The 24,036-nt window shown below is 45.4% G+C and overlaps 1 protein-coding gene across 2 annotated transcripts; it reads left to right on the top strand.

Annotated features, from left to right (window-relative positions):
* The first annotated feature begins 1,766 nt into the window (after positions 1 to 1,766).
* SLC35B1 (solute carrier family 35 member B1) lies at positions 1,767 to 8,114 on the top strand. 2 transcript variants are annotated; one of them, XM_063110909.1, is made up of 9 exons: positions 1,767 to 2,190; positions 2,867 to 2,970; positions 3,579 to 3,709; positions 4,020 to 4,050; positions 4,638 to 4,795; positions 5,876 to 6,002; positions 6,795 to 6,901; positions 7,082 to 7,235; positions 7,798 to 8,114. In XM_063110909.1, exons 1-9 carry the CDS (start codon positions 1,979 to 1,981, stop codon positions 7,848 to 7,850), a joined length of 1,077 nt encoding a protein of 358 aa, XP_062966979.1. In that variant the 5' UTR covers positions 1,767 to 1,978; the 3' UTR covers positions 7,851 to 8,114. The 2 variants fall into 2 exon arrangements, with proteins under 2 accessions (XP_062966979.1, XP_062966981.1); XM_063110911.1 differs by having other exon boundaries at positions 2,106 to 2,190; positions 3,604 to 3,709.
* The last annotated feature ends 15,922 nt before the right edge of the window (positions 8,115 to 24,036 follow it).

Genomic DNA, 24,036 nt, shown 5'->3' with positions numbered 1-24,036 from the left:
CCTTTTGCAACATCTCAGCTTTATAATGCTGCACCTGTGAGAGCTCAGGCTTTTGGGGAAAATGGGAATAACTATCCCAACATTCTGATGGTGCTTTAGAATTTACAAAGCACTTTAACAAGAGACATATTATCCGTATTGTATGGGTGAAAAGTCGACTACCCCAAGGACAGTCATAACAAGTACAATTGTATCTATCTTATAAGACCTCAGGACAAATTGCAAAGCCAGGTTATCCCCAACTATTTGGCTTGGTAAGCACCAAAAACATATATTAAGTGCTTTACACAAAATATCATTGAAATATGACAACCACTCAATGAGAAAAATGTGATAAGTCCCATTGTACTGATGAGGGAGAGACAAAAAGATTGAACAACTTGCCCCAAAAGACAGATACAAAGTGGGGGAGCTAGGATTGGAAACCTGATCATTTGAATCCTGTGCCCATGCTTCTAACCACAGCCCTCTCCTGCTTGTTATTAAATTTCCATTAATTTCACATGAGGAAACTTGACTCAGAGGTCAAGTGAATTGTTTGATGTCCCAGCTGGTAAAGAGGTGGAGCTGGGACTGGAACCCAGGTCTCTCACCCCAGCTGCTATTTGGGGCCCTGGAATCACAGGCTGATTCAGTAGAATAAGCCACCAGGCAAGAGAGCAAATGTGTGGGGATCCTCTGAGACCGTGGGCTGGGTACAGACCCTATCTCCTATCCCTTCTCCCTGAAAGATGCCTGGCTTGCCCCCGAAACCTTAGTGAGTCAGGCCGGGAGTGATGGGTGTGGTGCTGCCAGTGTTTCCTTCCTTTGCCTGAGGCTGTGCCAAAGGAGCAGGCTGCTGGAAGGGAAGGAGCCTCTACCCAGATAGCAGCCCACAGTCCAAACAGGCTTCCTGAGATTTGGGCCATTTACCAAGTGGGGGTTTGGGAGTGGTAGTGGAAAGACCTGGGGTCAATCTTGCCCTAGCAATTTGTGCCAGCAGGTGGAGACCCAACACTTGGATGAGGAAGGGGTCCAACGAGGAGCTGATTAACGGGAAAAAATCTAGAGGGCAGCCAAAGGGTTTGCTCCATCATTGGCAAGTTGTAAATCCTTGAAGAAAATTCACTCTAATAAGCTTCCATTTCCACCTCCAGGGTGTGAAAAAATAGGATCAGAGTTGAGAAAGAATAATGACTAATAATACTTTAAACTTGTGCAGCACACTTTACAGTTTATAAAACACTTTCACAAACTTCAGCTCATTTGATCCTCAGAACACTCAAGAGGCAACAGGGTGGCTGTTACTAATTACCTCTAGTTTACAGACTGGGAAAACTGTGGCTCAGAATTTAGGTGACACGCGTAGGTTACCCAGCTTGTAAGTGATAGAGCTGGGACAAGAGCTCTGACCTAGCAGAGTCTTACTGTGGCGCTCTCCCCGTTGCAAGCCTAGTGATGTACGTGAGGAGGACTGCTCTCCAAAGCCAAGGCCTTGAATGCTCTTCTGGCAGAGCGGGTAAAGTCGCTGACGCTGGGCAGCAGCTAGAGGGCGCTGAGGCTCCACTGGGATCTCCTGGCGTTAGGACCCAGCAGAAGCCTGACTGCCTACCGGGAAAAAGACGATTTGATTTGCTCTGCCGGCTGCACTGCCTCCTTGCCCGCTCACCTGTCCGTCTTCACACAGCCCAGCCAATTGGTGACCTCCACGTCCTTATACGTCACACTCCACGTCCGGGTATCTCCTAGGCCACCCCGTCGAACAAAGGGTTGTAGTTGTCCTCGGACTTGCCTGATCGGAAAATCTCGAAAGCGAGAGATTAATCTCCAGGAAGCTGGCTCTTGGAACCACCAGAAATGGAGCCAAGGCCTCAGGGCGGGTCTTCTTTCCTAGGAAGCGGTTGCTAGGTTCTGAGGAGTTTCCCCCTCGGACGCCATGAGCTGGCAGTTCTGGCGGTGACTGCTGGGCCCTCCTGAGTAGCGGTCGCATGTAGCTTCTATGAGGCCCCTGATGCCGGTCGGCGATGTGCGGCTGGAACTGTTGCCCCCGCCGCCGCTGCCGCTGCCAGCTGTGAGCGGGTCTCCGGTCGGCTCGTCCGGGCGACTCATGGCCGCCAGCAGCTCCCTGGTGCCCGACCGGCTGCGCCTGCCGCTCTGCTTCCTAGGCGTCTTTGTCTGCTATTTCTACTATGGGATCCTTCAGGAAAAGATGTGAGTAGACCCTCGGTGTGGGAACGCAGACATTCCCTCCATCCAGCTCGCTCTCCCCAGCTTGTGGCCTCCTGCCCCCGGTCCTGGGCTTTCCTCTCTGTCCTCCCCACCGGCTGTGTCGCCCTCCCAGCAGCCTGCAACCTTTGCAGCAGCGGCTGAACCTCTCCAGAACTCCAAAATGCCAGAGTTGTCTTCTGGATGCTCGGAACCTGGTTATTTCTCTTTTAGCTGTTTTTCCCTTGTTGGTTCTGAGGACTTGATTTTTACAGGCTGAGACTTATACCCCCAGCTGATTTCCATGACCTAAGACGGCTCCTCTTTGGAACTCCCAAATGCTAGTAGACGGCCTACTCTTTAGCCCTTGGCCATGCTGCCGTAGCCCAGACATCATCTTCTCCTGCCTGGTTTCACCATGTAATTTTCCGTGTTTCTTCTAGCTCCATCCTTTACGGATATTCTTTCCCTAGGCTATGGAATCAGCAGGCTGGGATGTCTGGGTTCTAGATCCAGTATTATCAGTCCTTTTTGTAAATGAGCCCAACGAGCCTTACGAACTTTCCTTACATCCAGACAGGCAAGATAATTTTAAAGCTTTCAGTGATTCTGGACATGCTAGATGACAGTGAGTGAAATATACTAATTTCTCCCCTCTCTTTCTTATGCATTTCATTCTTAGAACAAGAGGAAAGTATGGGGAGGGAGCCAAGCAGGAGACATTTACCTTTGCCTTAACTTTGGTCTTCATCCAATGTGTGATCAATGCTGTGTTTGCCAAGATCTGTGAGTACCTAGATAGTAATTTGTTGGGTCCCACCCACATCTTCTCTGTATCCTGGGCATTAGGCATTGATTCAACCCTAAGGTCTAACCCTTATGACTTCCACCCCCTTTAGTACTTACACAGCCTCTCTGTGCAGTCTGTAAAAGTAATGACTTTGAAGTGGGGTAAAATATTATGGCTTTAAATTAGAGCAACTTCTGAGTCAGAAACGTGCAGAGAATGGCTTTTCTGTGTTCCAAATCCCCGATGAGAATACTTAAAACTTTTTTTTTTTTTTTGTCCCTTTGACTTTCCTTTAAGTGTCAGCTTCAAGTATGTTTTGAGCTTTGTTCCATGGTGAGTAGCAGCAGGGCTAAGTGTCCCTCGAACTGAATGAGGTCGCCACCTTTGCCCTTCATGTGCTTTTGTGTTAGGCTGAGGTGGAATTGGAGAGTTGAATAATTTTCAGAAATTTCCCAGTCTAAGACAGAAATAATTTGTGTCTTATTTGACAGACAGGTTCCTTTCACATGGCTTCAACTTTTGCTTAGTGGTCCATCCTAGCCCCACCAGGTTTCTCTTGTATGTTTTTTTTTGTTTGTTTGTTTGTTTTTTTGTCTTCTGCCAGTGATCCAGTTTTTTGACACTGCCAGGGTGGATCGTACTCGGAGCTGGCTCTATGCGGCCTGTTCTGTCTCCTATCTGGGTGCTATGGTCTCCAGCAACTCAGCACTACAGTTTGTCAACTACCCAACTCAGGTGAAACCTCAGGGTGGAATGAGGGTTGGCTCAGAAATTGTTTGAAAAAGACTAAGGGTTTTTTTTCCTCAGGTCTGTGACTTAAATAAAAAGATAACAACCCTGGGAGAGTGTGTTTGAGAAATTCAGAGTGTATAGAGCCATAGAACTGGGGTTTAGTGGCAGTGTTTTGGGCCATGAAAGGGCTGCTTTCTGAGGCTGAGATCCCTGGTGCAGGCTCTACACTTACTCATCTTAATCAATGCAGCACCTAGCATAGTACATGGCACATCACAGATGCTCAGAAATTATTTGCTGAATTTAATTTCAGGTCCTTGGTAAATCCTGCAAGCCAATCCCAGGTAAGCAGAAGAAGATGGTCTCCATCTTCTGTCCTCACTCTTCCTGTAGTAAGCTCTCTCTTCCTCTGCCAGAATTGTGTGTCCCTCTGGGTTTCATCATCCCATCATAGCTATCTCCAGGGACTTTCCTCCAGTCCTTCCCTCTGCCCACCTGTCATCTGTCACTTCCCGTAGTGTTCATAGGCTGGTAATCCTTAATGGGAGCTATAGGCTGACTTAGTCTGCTTCACATGTTCAGTCATTTTGTGTGCCATGTGTTTACATTGTCATTAGACACACTAAATCCTATCTTGATCATCAATTTCTTTCTCTCAACTTCTCATCCTTCCCCTCTATTCCCCACTGTTTCGCTACTCTTTCCAAGACATTTCACCCTTGCTCTTTACCTTTCCCTGACTTATACTCAATCCTGTTGCTCCATCATTTTTATCTGGGTACCAGCCTGGCACCCTCCTCTTGGCCTCTATAGCCCTTCATTCTCAAATGTTCTTTTCTCCCTGAATCTTTTTTTGGCTCCTGGGAGGAGGGTGTTGGGGCCATCAATAACTGTGGGTACCTGAATTTTCCACTCTGTTTTTTGCCTGTAGTCATGCTCCTTGGGGTGACCCTCTTGAAGAAGAAGTACCCACTGGCCAAGTACCTGTGTGTGTTGCTAATTGTGGCTGGAGTGGCCCTTTTCATGTACAAACCCAAGAGAGTAGTTGGGATGGAAGAACATGCAGTCGGCTACGGAGAACTGCTCCTGGTATGTGATTCTGTTGGGGAAGGTAGCCTTTTCCAGCAAACTTAACCAAAGGACAGCCCCACCGAGGCAGGCAGAAGGACAGTCATATGTCTTGAGGGCACCTGTGGTGCTCCGGGCCTTCATTTCTGCTCTTTGCTGCAGGGTCTCTGCCTTTGCTAAGGCCATATTGGGAAGCCTGAAATATTTAACTACAGCTCAACTCTCCTTCTGGGGAAGAGATAACTATGTGTCTAAATCCTCATGTGAGGTCACAGAGACCTGTGAACAAAGAAGGAAGGAGTAGTATGTCTCTCCCTCTGGCTTTCCAATAAACCTGGAAACCAGAGTTAAAAATAATAAAATTCACTGGCCAGTAACCAAAAAAAATAATAATAAAATACAGTATTAGCTATTGCTTATGTATCAGGCACTATTCCAAGTGTTTTATATATTATTTGATTAATTTTGCAACAGTAATCTCATAGGTAGTCATATCCATTTTACAGGTGAAGGAACTGAGGCACAGAGAGGTTAAGTTACCTACCCATGGTCACATGGCTGTTTTAGTGGAAGAGTCAGGATTCTAGTCCAGGCAGTCTGACCACAAAATCCAACCTCTGGAACACTATATTCCAAGCTAGGAAGCTAACCTGCTGGGACTAGATTTCCCCTCTACAGCTTTTTTTTTTTTTTTTTTTTTTTTTGAATCCTTGACCTTCATGTTATAACACCGCATTCTAACCAAATGAGCTAACCTTTCCAGCTTTAATGAAGGAACGTATATGTCTCACTATGGCCTGTTTTAGGCCCCTGCACACCAGCTTCAAGGCTTTATGCTGGGAAGTGGTAGGCTTCTTTCTTTACTCTAATTACAGTATAATTATGTGGCTCATTTAGCCTGTCAGTCCACTGCCTGGGGGAAGGGGGGTGCTAGCATGGTCTCTTCACACCCACCCATGACCAAATGGCAGCATTTTGTTCTGAGGATCCTATCTTAAGGCAGCAGCTTTCTGAGGAGCTGGAGGGTGAGAATCCTGTGTCCTGGATTGGAGAGGGGCCCTGTTGGCCACCTCACTGCAAGCTACTTCGTTTCTTTCCCAGTTGTTGTCTCTGACCCTGGATGGACTGACGGGTGTTTCCCAGGACCACATGCGGGCTCATTACCAAACAGGTTCCAACCACATGATGTTGAACGTCAACCTTTGGTCAACATTGCTGCTGGGAGCCGGTAAGGAGTAGTTCTGCTATTCTTTCCATGTCTCACCAGAGGGCAGACTGCCCTTATCCAGTTGATCACTAGCTCAGCTGCCAGTTGCTAACTTTGCCCAGGGCAAGGGCCTGAATTAGTTCCAAGTTGCCATTTTGTCGAAGTCGCTAAAAACCTGCACTATCATGATCTGCTTGCTACTTATTACTAGCACAATGAGGGGTAGACCTGTGCCAGGTATCATGGGAAGACACACAGTAGTAAAACACATGGGGCACCTGGGAACTTTCCCTCTCAGGAAGGAAATGAGATATTGGTATAGTGCTCACAGGAAACAGACTTAGGTGTACACCGAATACAGTTCAATCATGAATACATTTGCTTTGAAATCAGTGCTTCCTAACTTTCTTCAAGTCTGGGCACATGTAGAAAGTATTTTTTGCATAGCACACTGGGGTTCATGGAGGAGGCTGCTGATGGCTGGAGGTGACCCATGCTTGGGGCTTCCTTGTGCTAGGGATGTGTGGGTCAGTATCTCCACAACATCTGAGGATCTCTGCTTTCAATCACTCTGGTAGAAGTGACTCATTAACTTTCAAGCCTTTCTCACAAAATCAAGTCTTTAGTTAGTTTCTCTAATCAGAAAAAAATATGAGAAAGACGCACGATGGGATAGTACAGACCTACCCCATACACTTTCCCATGCCCCACCCTCCTTCACAGTACTTCAGCCGGCCATGTGTTTGCACATGGGTGTACACGTGGATATGGGCACACAAGATGCATCATTCATCTTTTGACATTTCTTTCTAGGAATACTGTTCACTGGGGAGCTCTGGTTGTTCCTGAGCTTTGCTGAAAGGTACCCTACCATCATCTATAATATCCTGCTCTTTGGCCTGACCAGTGCCCTGGGTCAGGTGAGTGCTTGAGAGGGAACGCTTAGCTCCCCCACTATGGCAGTTAGTTCCCTGAGCAAGAATGGCCTGGCTGGAAGAAGAAGGGTGACAAGATTAACTCTGACATCTGTTACAGACTTTAGACCTCATGTCAGATACCCAAGTACCAGCCTGACCCTACCTTTCTCTATCTCCTTCTAGAGCTTCATCTTCATGACAGTTGTGTATTTTGGCCCTCTGACCTGCTCCATCATCACCACAACTCGAAAGTTCTTCACCATTTTGGCCTCTGTGATCCTCTTCGCCAACCCTATCAGCCCCATGCAGTGGGTGGGCACTGTGCTTGTGTTCCTTGGTAAGTTCCATCCAGAGCAGACATTCCTCTGGGCCACAGAGAGAGACAGTGACACAGCTTTATTATTTTTTTCCTAAAATTTGCTTTTATATTTATGAAATATTTAGTTATTTTAAAGAAAAAAAAATTTTTAAGGAAAAAGGAAGTGTTATTTCTAATCCAGCCTTCCTAATGCATATTTCATCTTAGTGATTTTCTTTCAATGACTTGAATTTCCCCAGATCCTGAGCAGGATAGAATTATTATGCTTATTCCCTACTGACTTATGCTGCTATGAATGAACTGAGAGAAATAGCTTAGAATTTTTAACTCTTAAGTTTCTTTTAGTCTTTCTATATTTTATATATGTATATATATAATTACCAGTATCTTGGTGATTTTTTTCATTTGATGCTATTCTCTTGTCTCTGAGGAAGTTATATGAAACCAGTGTCCTGAAATTTATTTTATTTAAAGCCTCAATTTTGGAGAACCAAAACTGATACCCTACCCCCACCCCCCAAATCATTGGTAAGTTTAATTACACCTCATAAAACTAAGCCCATTTTCTCCCTTGCCATAGGTCTCGGTCTTGATGCCAAGTTTGGGAAAGGAGCTAAGAAGACATCCCACTAGGAAGAGAGAGACTATCTCCACTCCAAGAGTATTTAAATTATTATCTCAAACAGAGACATCTTTTGGGAAAATGGACTCAATAGGTATAAGAAACTGAGTTCCAGTCTTTTTTAAAAAAAACAAAAACAAAAAACAATGGAAGCAAAATCACATATTCTGAAAAAGGCAGGCACTTGGACTTTTAACAAGACAGAGTTGGCGGTTTCTGCTCTTGATGACTTGGAGCACAGTGTAGCACAAATAAAGAGAGAAAGAAGAGGTGGAGCTTGGTGCTTGTGACCCAAGCTGCTTCCTTTCAGGTGTGGTTAACATGGTCGGGTGGGGAGTTCCCTGACAGTCTGAGCAGTAGTCGGAGGAACTTTAAGAGATTGTGCAGTTGGGCTAGCAACCTCTGTTCCAATGTGAGGCTCTAAATATGCTAAGACAGGTGGCTGTCAGTCAGAGCCAGAGTATGTAAAAATCACTTATCTGTTAAAGCTCTGGTGGGCAAGTATTTCATAAAAAACTAAAGGTACGTTCTCCTTAAGAAACGTCTCTTGAGATTGGGGTAAAACGAACTCAGAGCCTCTGTTGTGTGTTCCCATTTCCCCACTGCCTCCCCTTCAGCCAAAGCTCAACCAGAACCAGAGTAGAGACCCAGTGCATATATATCATGAACAGCTTTGGAAGGTCTGTAAATGTACTTTTCCTGATTCCGTTCTTCCCTCCATCTCTCCGTCTGCTCTTGGTCTACCTGGTCCCCTTCTGGGGAGGCTAGATTAATTCCTCTTATTCCCCTGCCTCCTTCAGCCGCCAAAGCATTGCAGCCCCCTGCCATCCACCATGCCAGCTTCTGCCTGTTGAAAGGGATGCTGGTGGGAGGCATGGTGTCTGAGTTTTCTGAGTGGCAACAGGAGGGGGGCAGGGGGAAGGCGGGGCATGGAGCAGAGCCACCTGGCCACTGCTGCCTTCAGAATTGGAAATCGCAATCCTCTCAGGACCAAACTTTACACATGAAAGTGCATTTTCACCAGCTGCAACTTTCTCTCCATCTGTTCAGCAGCCCCGGCCCCTTGGCTCTCCAGATGGGAGCCCAGCCTCCTTCCTGAACGGCTGCCTTGCCAACCTCCACCCAGCCTTTCAAGCCCTGCCTCACTTCCACTCATCTTGTGCTCTGGGTGCCCAGGTGTTTCTGCAATTCTGCCCCAAAAGGCCCCCTCTCATTTTGAACTCCTAGAGAGAAGAGGTTTTAACTACATCTGGCTGAACCTCCTTTCCTCCACCCCCTTTTCCCTCTGTTTTATTTATCCTGAAGTTTGCATCAGTTAGCTTCTTCCCTACTAGATTGATAGTTCTTCCTAACTGTGTTCTGTGAATTGATTAGGTAGTTAGATTATGTTACGAAGGCCAGGGACTTGCAAGCAGTCATCATCTGGGCTTGTTTTGCAAAGAGACATCTCAGCTATGAGACCAATCCCTTCCACCTCTTCTCCCTGCCATTCCCAACTAGCTGTCTCAAAAATGCCTGATACTTGTCACCAAGAGCAAAAGGATTTTCAACATCTTAGCATGGTTCTCACTTGATACTAGAGAAAGGGCTCGTAGAGCAAGCCTGGCTTACCAATGGCGGGCTGGGAGCCCAGTTCTGGTATAGTCGTGCATGCCCCTGCATATTCGTCTAGCATTTATTTTGTGTACTAAGCACTGAAATGCTGGGAGTTCAAACTTAAGTAGGACTAGTATATACCCTCTAGGTGGTTTACAGTCTAACAGGGGGACAGGAAGGCAAATCATTGCATCTCAGAAATGGCAGGGATAACAACAAAGGAAGATGTCTGGGCAAGGTGTGGCTCGAGCTGGAGAGTGTAGGAAGATGAAAGTCGGAGGAGATGGAGCTTTGGCTCTACTGCCAAGCAGGAAATGGGATTTTAAACTGTCTGACTGCTCTTTCTTTCACCCTGTGCTCCTGCCTCCAGTCAGTTCAAGTAAGAACATGTGGCAGGAGAGTGGCTTTCAAGTGAGGCATCATTTCACGCAACTTGGAGATACCTGAAAACATTTTGCGAGCTACCAGCTTTTTCAGGGTGGCATTACCTGCAGGATCACAGGAACCGAGAGTGCCAAACTTGGCTAAAGTCAGTAACACTGTTAGCTTATAATAGGGCTGATAAATGTGAAATACCAGACAAGTTCAAACAAAAGTTGTTGATCGCTTACCCTGGGCAGCCTGATGCTTCTGCTCTCTAAAGATCAAAGAGCTTTCATCTCCAGTTAATTCTTGGCTATGTGTAGGAGGGAGGAAACCAGCACGGCAAATTTCCCCAAACACTATGTTTTTAGTTTGCAGTGTATTGTACTTATGTCTATTTTGGTCAAAGCATCAGGTCCACACCTCCTTTGCTGTTCTGGCTCCAACTCATGGTAAAACGATTTTCCATTTCCTGTGCACCTCTTAGCCTATGGCAAGGGGAATGGCCCACAAATGTGATTCATGAGGTACAATCATAGGGAAAGCTATTCTGTAATTAAACACTAAAATAAATAAAAGTCGCACATTATTTTTAAAGGTGGCAGGAATTAAACATTAACTGGATAATCTGTATAGTGAGATATTAGGAATGGATTATGTTTTCTCACAGCTCTGTAACATCCTTGTGAAAAGAGGACCGAACAAACATCTGTACTTTTTAGAGCTGGAAAAGCCTAAGTGAGGGCAGGTTAGGTGACCTGTGGTAGGTCCATGGGCATGTCCCTGAGACATGAACTAGAACTCAAGGTTCCCTGAGTTCTAGTTGCACTTGGACCTGTGCCCTCTGAGGGAGGAAAGAGAAGCTCCTCAGGAGGCCCGTTGCCTCTGCTGTCTGGCCCGACTTGTCAGTGGAACGTTTGCATGTTTTATAAGTGATGCTGGTCATTTTCCCCAGATGCCCTGGCAGAGAAATTGTCCTGGATCCCTGCAGGACCATTCAGCCCTTCCCACCGAAAACACCAGCTGTCTTTAGGAACAGTAATCTCATATATTTATAGAGCTCCTTCTTTCCCAAAGCTTTTTAGTACATGATATTTTATCCTTAGAACACTCCTGGGAAGAGGTTAAGCCAGAAACAAGTCTCACCATATTTGGAATAGGGGGAGCCTGAAACTCACCAAAGAGTATCAGCTGAAAGTCGCACGACTCTGTGGGAGGACGGGAGACAGAAGTGTCTCCTATTTCGCTTCCTGCTGTCGGGGATCAGGAAGCTCTTTAACCTTCAGCAAGCTAAGCCAGTGGTTCCCAGCTGTTTGGATTTTCTGGAAATTCCCAGTAGAATTTCCAAATAATTTGGGGAACTGATATGCTGGTTTTTGGCATGCTGGTTTTTAATTTTTTTTTTTTTTTTTTTTTAAAGATAATCAGTAAGGGCTTCTTAACCCCTGACTTGGTGTTGTCAGCACCATGCTCTCCCAAGTGAGCTAACCAGCCATCCCTATATAGGGATCCGAACCCAAGGCCTTGGTGTTACCAACACCACACTCTCCCAAGTGAGCCATGGGCTGGCCCTGGTTTTTAATTTTTCAGGTAAAGACATTTTAAAAAATGTAATGTCACCATTATGGTTAGAAAATGACATTTTAACTAAAAAATTTTAGGAAAAGCTATCCACCTTAGAATAAAGGACCCTTCCTCCAAAGAAATTATAACTGGAAATCATACCACTATATGGATGAGATATCAATTTTTTAATTGCAGAAGATATTCAGCATAAAATGTTATCCTACGATAATACATTGTAGGGTATATTGCTATGATTGTTTGCTTAGTACAACTTGGTCAGTTTGGGGGCTGTATTCCACAGTGCAGTTCAACAGCGCATGCTAGCAGAGATGGAAGCAACCTGCAATGAGATTTTCTATAATTTAGAACATTCTGAGAGAGTCCAAAAACAATATACCCCTGGCCTTGGCCACTTCTGCCTTCACTTTATAGGGCCAGGAGAAGAGCAGGCTGTGGGCTCTCAGAGGGCTTTCTAGTAAGGACTGCAAGAAGGAGACTTAGGGCTTCTCTACTGAGATCTACCTACAGCATGTGGCTGTGGCTTTGATCGCTCAGTCCATGTCCAGCATATATTTTGGAGGGTTGCTACCTATTGGTGATAGCCGGTTTCTGACAGGCGCAGTCTCAGACTGGGAGCCAGTGGGCTATGCCTGCCATTGGCAGGAAGGGTGGGAGAACAAAGAGGGACTTGGAATGAAGAGCGATTTCATTCGGTGTCTTCCATTCAGCTGGAGCACGAGTCCACAAAGGCTGGTGGGCTTTCTGTCCGAACATGCCTGAGTCCCTGTGTCCCTGACAGAGGGAACTGACTCAAGGCATTTACCAAGGAGAGGGACGATGTGTTTCTTCCTGCCCACTTCTGTGTTTTTTCATGGTGTGTGGGTGGCCAGAGCTAACAGAAGTACCGTTTCAGCTTAGGTTCTGACCAGAGACCATTTCCTCCTCTTCAGGACCCTAGAACTGCCACATTCAGACCACAGCCCTAAAGGGAATATGTTACTCTTAAATGAAGGCTAAGAACTCCCTAAAATTCTGTGTAAAAGTGTGTGTGGGTGTGGGTGTGGGTGACATCTGTTGAGTTGGTAGGTTCATTTTTCTGTAAGGAAGGTCCATACACAGGATCCACCGTAATCATGGGACTCATTTAATTCAAAGTGATTTCTCAAATAGAGTTGTATAACAAGGACGACTGCAAAATATGGGAAAGCATCAGTTCCAGATCAGCTCAGATGGAGGGATGAGGTTGAGGTTGAGAGACCCCCAAGGAGAGTAACCCATCCAATTTCATTTCTAGTTTTCTCCTGTCCCCTCCACATACCATCTAGGGTTGTTAGAGTAACAAATAAAAACACAAGGTGCCTGGCTAGATTTGAATTTTAGATAACACATAACTTTTGGTATGAGTATGTCCCTGGATTCAAATTTAGCCGGCATTCTGTATTTTATCTGGCAATACTATGTGTGGCATTAGTCATTATCACAAATGTTCTCATGGGCCCCTCTATCCTAGGAAAAGTAAGGCACTCTCAGATACATCACAACCTGCAGTTCTGTGCACAACGCTTCCAGGTGCTTTTGTTCAGGGCCAAAAACTTTATATAATTTCCCTGATGGCCCAGGGGAGGTGCAAGCTCAGATTTAGTCAGCAGGGGGCACCATTCTCTTAAAATAGATTCCCAGGTGAGTTCCAGGGGTTCAGAATAGGGAATGGGGGCATGGAATTGAAGTTTCTATTTGCTGCTTCTGTCTTCCCTCTGGAGCTCACATCTTCCCACCCTGCCAGACCCGCTTTTGTGAAGCAAGAATCAGATCCTGTCACTCCACGCCTTAGATCATTTCCAAGGTTCCATGATTACCTTCTTAAGGCAGCATAAAAAGCCCTTCAGGATCCCACTGGAGTCCATTTTTCCTACTTCAAGCCCTACTACTTCCACCCTACTTGATCCCACCCACTTGACACTCCCAACACTCCCATTCACCAGAAACTATTTGCATCTTCCCTGTAGGCAATTTACTGTCATGCCTTTGAGCCCAAGTTCTCTCTGCTTGGAATTCCCTTTTCCATTTGATGCTTCTAGCAACTCTATTTATTCAGCACATTTCACAAATATGTACTGAGATCAACTGTGTACCAGGCACTATGCTGTGTGCTGGAAATGCTGTGCAGAAAAAGGCCAACTAGAGCCCTTGTGATTCTCACAATGGGGGAATCTGGGGGAGGGGAGTCAATAAGCAAGTAGTCAAATAAATAAGGTACTTGGACTTACTGATCTGCCTTCCTCACGGAGAGTTGGCTATTCCCTCCTTGGGGTCTTCTGATAGCTTTTCACGTTAAGGGTCCTAAATTCTAACACCTGCGCAATCCTTGCCAGGAACATGGATGAATGAAGGGATCTAGTTAAGTCATTCAGGAGGGGGTGGGGCTGCGAGGTGGGAAAGGTGCAGCCTGTGACAAAGTGAGAGTAGCTTTTCACCTCCCCCTGATTGTAGCACAAATTGTTATTTCAAGAGAAAATGGAAATCCTGATTTTTGCATAAACTCTCCCAATTTTTTGAAAATTTTTTTGTCAGTTTAAACTAAACATGCCTTCAGGTCAGATTTGGCCTATGGCCACCAGTTTGCCAGCTACCATATTGTGGCACTTAAATCACTGCCTAGCTGATTAGTGTGTATATGTATTTTCTCCCCCAAGACTATATCTTCGTATCTTTAGCCTCTAATGCAGTGACTGGCACATGACAGGTGTTCAAAAAATGTCTGTGGAAGGGAGGAAAGGAGGGAGGAGACAAACAGAACAACAGTGCAATAAGAATAGAACTTATTGCTACTGCCCAGGGGATGGGACAGATGAAATAAAGCGCAACACTGCATTTATTGCTGAGTGTGCACGTGTGCATATGAATGTGACTTCCCACTTTAGCAGGTGTGGCAGCTGGAAAATGTGTCCAAGAACCATCAGCTCCTTTCTTGGTGGACTCACAAGCTATCCCTTCCCATTCTTGGAGGGGGAGGGGGAGGAGAAGAATGCGGGTGTCATGGTGGACCTCCTGGCTTCCTTCTAGGATCTGTGGCTGCTGGCACAGAGATCAGAAAGAGCTCATATAGGCTTTTGGTACCAATAGATGCATCCTTGAGGGAAGGTGTATGGCAGCTGCTGCCACCCACTGCCTACCCATTAGAGTGCCCACTGCATAGCAAGCAGTTGTATAGTCTTCTTGCTTGTCCAAAATGAGGGAATCAAAATGACCCTTTACCCTGCTTTGGGAGAGGAGACTTATGAGAGATCAAAACTCTCAAGTTAAAAAATAAATAAATAAATAAATAAATAAATAAATAAATAAATTTTCGTTAATTTTCCTAAGGGGGAAAAAAAAAAAAAAAACTCTCAAGTTAAAGAGAAGGGTGGGGGTCGCTTAGACTCCCCATCATGGCCCCCAGAAGCAGAGCAGGTGCTTGACCACCAGGGCAGCCTGCTGATTTCTGCTAACAGTCTTTTTATCAAGAGAGCTCCTCATGCCCACATGGAGCAACCCATATGCATTCTTGCTGCCCCAATGGATAAGGGATATCTTTGGAAAATAGACATCTGAGGCATAGAATGTATATTTTATCTAATTTCTCAGGAGAAGTAACTAGATCATTCAGGAATCAGAGCCTCCATCTTGGCCCTGAAATCTCTTATGAGGCTTGGAAAATGAAATTTTCTGAATGGGACAGAGTAGAAGAGGGCATTGGGGCAGCCGCAGTAGGTTGGAATCACTCTTTAGTCAGGACTATGGAAATTTCTGTCTGATGATTCTCTCTCATATGAGAGGAAACTTGAAAATCAAAGCCACCCCCAGCATCCAAGGTGCCTCATGCTCCCTACCCAGCACTCAGCCAGCCAGAGGCTTTGAAGCAGGACTTTTCCAGGAAGCAGTCTCTCCTATAGGCAGTGCTGATTCAGCCCAGGCTCAAGCTCTGTGTGGTTCCTGTCCCAGAGTGGCTGACAGAGCAGAGGTGCACAGGAGGCTGTGATCCTGGGCTGTGTGTGTGTGTTCCTGGGAATGGGGGAGTGGACGGGTGTGGGCAGGCAGAGACAGTGGGCATGAACCCTGAACTATTTAGGCTTTTGCTAAGAGCAAGGGAAGAGAGAATCAACAAGAGGCAGAATCCCCTGGGTTCCAGCACCCTTTCACAAGACCTATCTTTCCTAAATTACCAGGAACAGGGATGGTGGCAAAGTCAGAGCCCTGAATCCAGGACTGACAGTGTTCCTTGATATCTTCCCAGCTCTCATTTCTAATCTGCCCTCAGATTTCGAGTCTCATCCGAGGGTGGGACTGACCATCTCTCTGGGGCCTCTGGCTGACTCTCTAACCCCTTCTCTTTCCACTTTACTTGGAGTAAGGGGAAAATGCATGCTCCCTCTGTCTTTTTCCCCTTCTCCACAAACTACCTGTGATCCCATGCATCCCTGCTGCTTTCTGCTTCCCTCCCACCACCCTCCCTCGCTTTGGTCCTTGGCTCTTTTTCCTCTCCCCACGCCCCTCCCTTCCTTCTCTCTCTCTCCTCCTTCCTTGCTCTCAGTGGTTCTGACAGTGAATCCTGTCCCTGGCACAGGCCCTCCACTTGCTCGCCAGCCCTGCTGGGTTTCTCTCCTCATTCTGTAGCTTCTGTCCAATTATCTCTCTGGCCAGGCTCCTTAGGAGCCCTCCCTCTGGCCACCCTGTCTCTTTCCTTCCACCATCCACAATTAATTTCCATTCGGGGATGGGAGTGGGAAGCCAGTCTGAATAAACTGGGAGATGTTTAGCAATCCGCTCTGTGTTCTGCTCTAATGGCCCAGCATAGTTAAGAGAATCTTAGGGAAGACAACACCATTGCATAGACCATGTAGGGCTGCAGGATCTAGTTTTAATGAATGTGGGATCAAAAGTCATTTAGAGTCAGCCAGTCCTTAAAAACAAAGGCCCAGTGATGGGGAGGAACTGAGGACCTTGCCACAGAAAACAAAGCCGTGACTCAAAAGCATCATGGAGATGCTTCCTTGCTCATCCACGTTCCTGAGTTTAATGTCTTTGGCTTGGGAATTAACTTTGAGGCTTTCCAACATAGATAAAAATAGAGCTCATAAGTGCCATCACAGGCGCTTTCCAATAAGGTGGCCTTTTAAGGGAAGACTGGGCTCCCAGCGGAGGGTCTGAGTCAAGGAGCCTCTTGGATGGGTGTTCAGGGTTTTCACAGGCTGCTGACCAGACTGCTGACCAGCCAGTGGCCGAACAATGGATGCGGGAAGAAGAAGCTGCTGGAGGCGTCTGTGCTTGAAACTCCAGGAACCAAGTTCTTGAAAGGAATGCTTTTTTCACCCATTTATTCATTTATTCATTTCACAAGCATTTATGTGAATACCTATTATGTGCTAGGAATGCTGCTTGGGGCTGGAAACACAATAAAAAAAAAGAAAAAGAAAAAAACTCCACCCCCAAGTCCTTACAGTTTAGAGAGAAACACAGGGAGAGAATCAGGCAACCATAATACAGGGTGATAGTGCAGTGGGGGGAGAAATATGGGAAGACCTCACTCAGTGTTATGAGACACTTGCCCAGCTTCGATGGATACATCGAAGCCTGAAGAATCAGCAGAGAATTAAAAGGGGAACGTAGGGGGTGGGGCCAGGGAAAGGTGTAAAGAAGACTTTCTGGGAAGAGAGAACAGTATGTGAGAAAAGAGAGGATTTGGTTTCACTCTGGGAGTTGAGAGTAGTTCTGTGCATGACTGGAAACCGTATTGCTGAGAGGGGTGGGAGGGTAGAAAAAGCACAGGAACTGGGAAAGAGCCTTTCACTCCTATTAAGGAGTTTGGACTTTATTTTCCTGTGAGCAATGGGGAGCCATTGAAGGGTTGTATTAGAAGAAGTGACCTGATTAGATTGGCATTTCATTTTGTTTATTTATTTTTGGCCACTCCCTGGTATCGGGATCCGAACCCTTGACCTTGGTGTCATAACACCTAACCTAACCTTAACCCTAACCAACTGAGCTAACCAGCCAGACCCAGATTGGCATTTTAGAAAGCCTGGTCAGGCTGCAGAGCTGAGAATGAAGTGGAAGGGAGAAGACCAGAGGCTGGGAGGCTGTTGTGATCCAGGGGAGAATTGAGAAGTGTCACTGGAAATGGAAGAAAGTAGGCAGGATGGGGAGGTAACTAAAGTTTGATTTCTCAGACCTCGTGATGAATTGGATATGGGTCGGAGTTGTCAGGGACGCTTCCCATTTCTCAGGCTTCAGCTGCTTGATGAGATAGAGAATTCTAGAGGAGAAGCAGACTTCAGATCTGCTAAATATTAGGGACATCCAACTGAAGATATCAGGTTGGTAGTTGGATATGTAAGTCTGGGGCTCAAGAGAAAGGCCTGGTTCAAGAGAAAAAGGCCTGGCTTAAGATGGAGTGGGAATATTCTCTAGCAGATGGAAGGCAATGGAGCCATGAGAGTGAAGGAGCAATCTCAGGGCAAGTGAGGACAATGTGAAGAGGAGAGGAACTGAGTGGAACCCAAGGAAAGCTGATATTCAAAAGATGGCTTTAAAAAAAGGAGCTCATAATAGAGATTGAGAAAAAGCCAGAGAGGTGGGAGGAAAATCAGGAGTCTTCTGTGGTTGGCCTCCAGCCTTCATCTCCCCCTTCTCCCGCCAAGAGCACCCTGCTTCCCTATGGAGAATTCACTCCTCCCCTGTTCTCAGTCCTGTGGTTTGGATCCCAGGGGAGGAATGCTGGCTGGCTCTGCCTAACCTGCTCCTGACCCATCTCACACAGCCTCCCACTTGCCCTCTGTACTCCAGCCACACTAATTTTCATGGAGTTTCTAAAAAACTTCATGCTTCTCTGGCCTTAGGATCTTTGTTTATCTGGACTGTTTTTCTTCCCCATTCCCCTTCTTCACCCCCTTTGCCTACCAACCTTCCATTCATGCTTCCAACTTTTGTACAAGTCTTCTATGACATTCCAGACAAGGCCAGGGCTTTCTGTTATACCTTCATCCATTCAAGAAAAAACGCAAGAAGGGATGTGATTGAAGATGAGGCTCTTGCAGGCAGTGGTACAAAGTTTGCATTTTATTCTTGTTCTAAGGGGAAGCCATTCAAAGGTTTGGAGCAGGGTTGCAACATTATCTGACTACTGAAGTTTTAGTTAGATTGCCCTAGTTGCTGAATGAAAAATGGATTTGAGGGACACACAAAGAATTAAGACTAGGACCTTTTTTTTTTTTTTTCCCGTGGCTGGTATGGGGATCCGAACCTTTGATCTTGGTGTTAAAACACCATGTCAAACCAACTGAGCTAACCGGCCAGCCCTGGACCCTCTTTCTATGGTCCAGGCAAAAGAGGATGGTGGTTAGAACTTGAATGAGACAGGAAAGATAGAGAGCAGTGGATGCATTCAAGAGATACTTTGAAACCAGAATTTACTGATGAACGTACTGGGAATTCCTGATGAATTAGATGTGAGGTATTGGGAATAGAGGAGTCAAGGATGATGCCTAATTTCTAACCTGAGCAAGTGGAAAGGGAAACAGGTTTGCTTGACCTGACCTGCCCCAGCCTCATTCCTTGGAGCCCCTGGGGCAAATCTTCAGAAGTCCAGAGTTTGAGAAGGGAGCACCATTTGAAAACCACTGGTTTGGAGAATCTCTAAGGTTCCTTCCGGTTATGAAATTCTTTTATTCTAGATTAAAAAGTCTGTGAATAGGGACAATATTTCTATTTATTCTGACTCATCTTGTAGTGTCCTGGTACAGCTCTGTACCCGGGTAGCATTCAATAAGTGGTAGTTGACTTTTCACTCTGGCTCAGATCTTCCATAATTGAATTTTAGATTAAATTCCTTTTTAAGAATAGGATTCTAACACAAAGTAAACTTTCAGTTGAAATCAATTCACCTTGATATAGTAGAGCCATGGCAAGGATAATCTAAAATTGTAAAATTCAAACTAATTCCTGTTTGAGTTGACATAGGAAAAAAATTTGTTTTTGCTAAACTAATTATCTACATTTAGGTAAATGTTATTTTCAGGTAAATGCCAACAGATGGTGGATCAATCTTATTCAGAATAAGACCCAAAAAACATTGAAAATAATTCATAACAGTGAATACAATCTACTTTTGGTAATATTTTCTTTGTTGAAAACAAATATTAACCTTCTAAAACTTATTTTGAAGTAATGACTTCAGATAGTGTTTAGAACTGTTTTAAAGATGAATGAGATAGAGATGGAGTTGTGTTGCCAGTCCAAGACAAAATCAAAGAAAAACTAGGACTCAGACCTGCCATTTCCTATCCGCTCTTTCCCGCTGCTGCTTCATTGCCTGGAGTGCCACCCTTTAGATATCATGTTTCCCAGCTGGCTTCCCAGGTTAAAAACTTAGAACTTCAATGTCTATAAACCTATTGATCAAATCCTCAGACAAGTACACCATTCTAAGCCTTTTGTTTTATCAAAGAAGGAAATAAAGTAACAGAATGCCTTTTGTATGCTGAGCACTTTTGAACAAATCTGTCATTCAATGCTGTTTATTATCATATGAATGCCCATTTCACCCATGAGAAGGGAGATTAGAGGTCCAGCATCTGATCCACTTCCTGTTTGGGACAAGTGCCCTATTGGGGATAGCATCAGTAAGAAGGAGGGTTGCCCATCACATTTTGGACACCATGGCAGTGAGACCTTTCCTTATTGTCCTCTCTGGTGGTCAGGGCACAGGATATGGCCTGAGATTGGCCAACTGGGTGCTGCCACCTGGGGCTTTGGGTTTGCAGTATGAAGCACAAAGGTGGAGGGAAGGTTAAGACATCCTTCACAGGAGCAGCAGCAGTGGTGATGTGTCTGGTGGCAGCACTTTGTGGCAGTGTCCAGCAGTTAGATCCCCTTGTCAGACTGTCCAGCTAAAGAAGGTTGTTCTTCCTCAACCAGCCCTTGGTTTCCAGCTGAATTTCCAAGTCTGGCTCTTTAGCTTCTGCCAATTCTGGGAGCCAGCAATATTTCTTCAGTAAATTCCAGTTGTGTTTGATATAGCCAGAGGTGGTGCAGTTTTTACAACAAGGAACTCTGGCTGATGTTTGAGGAAATAGGCTCTGAGGTCAAAGAGCTAGTTCAGGGGCCACAGCTGGCAAATGGCAGTGTTCTGGTTGATAAGTCTGTGCTGTATACATGATTCCATGTGTCCCGAAGAATTCTAAAGAAGGGCACAGAGAAAAGGAGCTATCATGGTACACAGATTAGCATGAGGCTTGAAGACCAGCAGGTATATGAACACTTACCCCAAAAGTCCACATTCAGTGACATGTCCATAAGTTAGTGGGGTTTACTCTCTGCCAGGGACTGTGCTATGTTCAAATATGATTTCAGTTCATCCTTGAGACAATATGGGTAAAGTGGTCATTATTCATTGCTCCAATGGAAAAACAGGCTCAGAGAGGTTTGTCCGAGTTTATATTATGGTAAGTAAGTATAAATGCTGGGTTTGATCTTGAGTCTCTAGACAAGGAGGCCAGAGCTCATTCATTAAGCCACAGCTGCCTCACTATGAAATTTAATCAATCAATAAACATTTCTCCAATGCCAATATTCCATTAACCCCATTGTGGCCCCAGCACAACCTCATCAATGTGTTCTTGCTTGTTTGTGCATGCTTTTACACCTATGTCCTGGGGTGTGTCATATGTATCTTTTCCTTTAGGCTGGGAACCTCTAGAGCAAGGACTATACCTCTCCTAAGTAGCTCCCTTCCTATATGAGAGGTTTTCAAAAAGTTCATGGAAGAATTAATATCTTTTAATTCCATTTTTCCATGAACTTTTTGAGCCATCCTTGTATATCCATCTCCAATGTCCAGAAAAGGGGGCCAACTGACCAACTGAAGAGCTGTACAGGGAGGAGAGAAAGACTTCATTTTCCTGCAGTACTTACAAACAAAATGGGGATTTGTACTTCTATTCAGTCCTGCCTGCTTCCACCTCCCCTACAACTTCAAGTGGAACCGCATCTTTGCTTACTGGACTGTAAAATGGACCGAAGATCCTTGTTGTTAGAATAAATACTAGACATTTCAGGGTCTTTTGGGACAGATCCCCTGCCCAGACCTGGCTCATGACGACCAATGAACACTTTGTCATTTGTGTTTTGGATTAAGAAAATGAGTTCTGCATGTTTCCTACCAACACAAGGAGCAGTGAATTGAATTGGTGCCATTGTAAGCTTGATTGTTGTTGCATAGATAAAAGCCTCATTAAGTCTCTCATGAGGAGAGAAGAATTTTATTTTGAGGAAAGAGGAGCAGGGAGCGCTTCTTGTTTGTTGTGGTTATAGCAACAACAAAACATTACATGGAGGAAATAATTAAATAACTGCTTTTTTCTCCCCCAAACCTCGTCAAGAGGCTGGGTGAGTTTTTAATTAGTGCTGCATTTTCAATAAATCCGTATCTGTACGTGGTGCCGATTCTTTCCTGGATAAGGGAAAGATAATAATGAGAATCCTATTTTTCAGTCCCACACTAAAGGGATGCCTGGTATATTTAATCATGCTGTACAAATCCTGGCAGCTTTCTCTGAGCCCAGCCTCTGCTCTAATTACATTTCTAGATTTTAGTAAATTGAAAGGGAAAATGTAGGAACAAAATAATTAAAACCGAAGAGGAAGTGCATATTAAAAAGGAGAAGCTGTTTAAAATTCTTCCACATAGTGCTTCCAAGGACATCTACAATCGTTTAATCAGCTCTATACCAAATCAAAGTCCTTTGCACTGAGACTGGTAGGATCAATCTCAGGTGGGTGGTATGGTCCCCATAGCAAGATGGGAGCTTCATCACACCAGACTGCAGATGGAACTAGGACCTCTCATGCCCTTCCAGATCGCTGGGGATTCAGGCCCAGCCTGGACAAGCTGCTGGCACAGACTCTCTTGCCCTGAGGAGTCCCCTCCCACGCCCTAGGGAGAGTCTGGCTAAACTGTAATGATTAGCCCCAATTGTGAGGTAGCTAAAGAAGATTGTCCGTGCCTCCAGTTTCCTCTTTCTGCACTCCTTCCTTCTCCACCTTCATACTCCTTCCTCCAAGGACTACCCTTTTTCTTTCTTCCCTGCTTTCCTGTGAAATCTGAAATCAAGAGAACAGGTGACTGAACAGTCTCAGTGACACCAGGAGCCAATTACTTGTAACCAGATACTGGGTTACTTCTGGGGCATTCCAAATTTTCACAAGCACCTAAAACCTTTCTGGCTTCAGCTAACAAAATGAATGTGTGTTGCAAATGATAATAAGTAAAATGTAAGTGGAAAGTTTTAAACATCCACCTAATAGGTGACAAGAGCTTTTTTTGTTTTGAAGTGGGTCAGGCACAGTAACCACATCATTGTAGAATTTAAGATCTCCATTTCTTGATCATTTTGGCTGAAATGCAGGTTGTGCAAGCTCTAGGAGTTTCGAGTGTTTTGTCTCTGACTCCTAGGAAATTTTAAACTGTGGGATTATAGGGTCTGCTTCTGTATTTGAAAGCGGACGACTGTGTGGTATTGTCAGGGTTTTTCTCCTGAACACCTGTGGCTTTGCTCATGGGTTCCCAGACTCACCAGGCACCTGGCGCCACCACGCAGGTGGCAGGAGACAGTGAGCACCGTTTCCTGGAGACAGTCCCACAGGCCTGGGAAGCAGCAGAACTCCTGGAAGCTGTTCCCAAGATGGGGCTCACACCTTGTCACCCCATGACCCACAGGTTCATTGGGTTTCTCTCTTGAGTCCAATGCTGCGTGCATCTGTGTGTATGTAGTTGTGTCATACAGTCTCAATATGGAAAAGAGAAAATGCCTGCTTTGGATTATTTGGCTTGATTCAGGAAGAATAATTTTTTTAAAGTTTGGAGGAAAGAATCGTAGCAATAACAAGTATCTCAGCACTGACGTTATTACTCTAATACGGAGGTTAGAAGACTATTGTTTTTCTCCCAGGGCCGATATGCTCTGAGACTATTTCTTTTACCCAACTTAGGAATCACTTATGGCCCATGGGAGCTAAGATGTGAGGTAGACTGGGGACCCAGGTGTCCAAGACAACAAATTGTCACTAAACACCTTCCTTTCAGTTGGGCCACCTATATAACCCACCTTCTCCCGAAAGAGCAGTCCTTCTCGTTTTCATTTCCAAATGTTAAATTTTAAAAGTTACTAAGAGTCTCTAGCATTATCATAAAGTCTACACAATATTTTACTGATAGGATTGGTTTTTTAAATATGAGCTAAGGCATGTAAAAGTCGTTGGTAATTCATAAAGTGCTTGCAAATATAAGCTGCTGTTGTGAAATGCCTTTATTGTTACGCCACCCACCCGACCCCCCCCTCCCGCTTGGTATGTCTCTGGTCCTCGCACCTCGGCACAGCCTCCCGCGCCCCGCACGCGACCCCCACCGAGTTCCCGCCTCTTTCTACTCAGGCCCCTCCTTCCCTTCAAATCCCCGGGCCCTGGTGAGGCCTCGGGACGCATGCGCACTGGGAAGGTGGGCGGAGTCTTGAGGAAGAGGGAGGAGGGGCAGGAGAACCTGGGAGGGGAAGGGAGGGGAGGGAAGTAGAGAGGAGGAGGCCGCGAGGGGTGGGGCCCGGCGGGTACGCGCTCGCTGCGTCGGCGTGCTGACGCCATGAC

The sequence above is a fragment of the Cynocephalus volans genome, chromosome 10, assembly GCF_027409185.1.
Source record: "Cynocephalus volans isolate mCynVol1 chromosome 10, mCynVol1.pri, whole genome shotgun sequence".
Lineage (NCBI taxonomy): Eukaryota > Metazoa > Chordata > Mammalia > Dermoptera > Cynocephalidae > Cynocephalus > Cynocephalus volans.
Note: the sequence above shows the minus strand (reverse complement) of the source record. Positions and strands in the feature narration are given on the sequence as shown.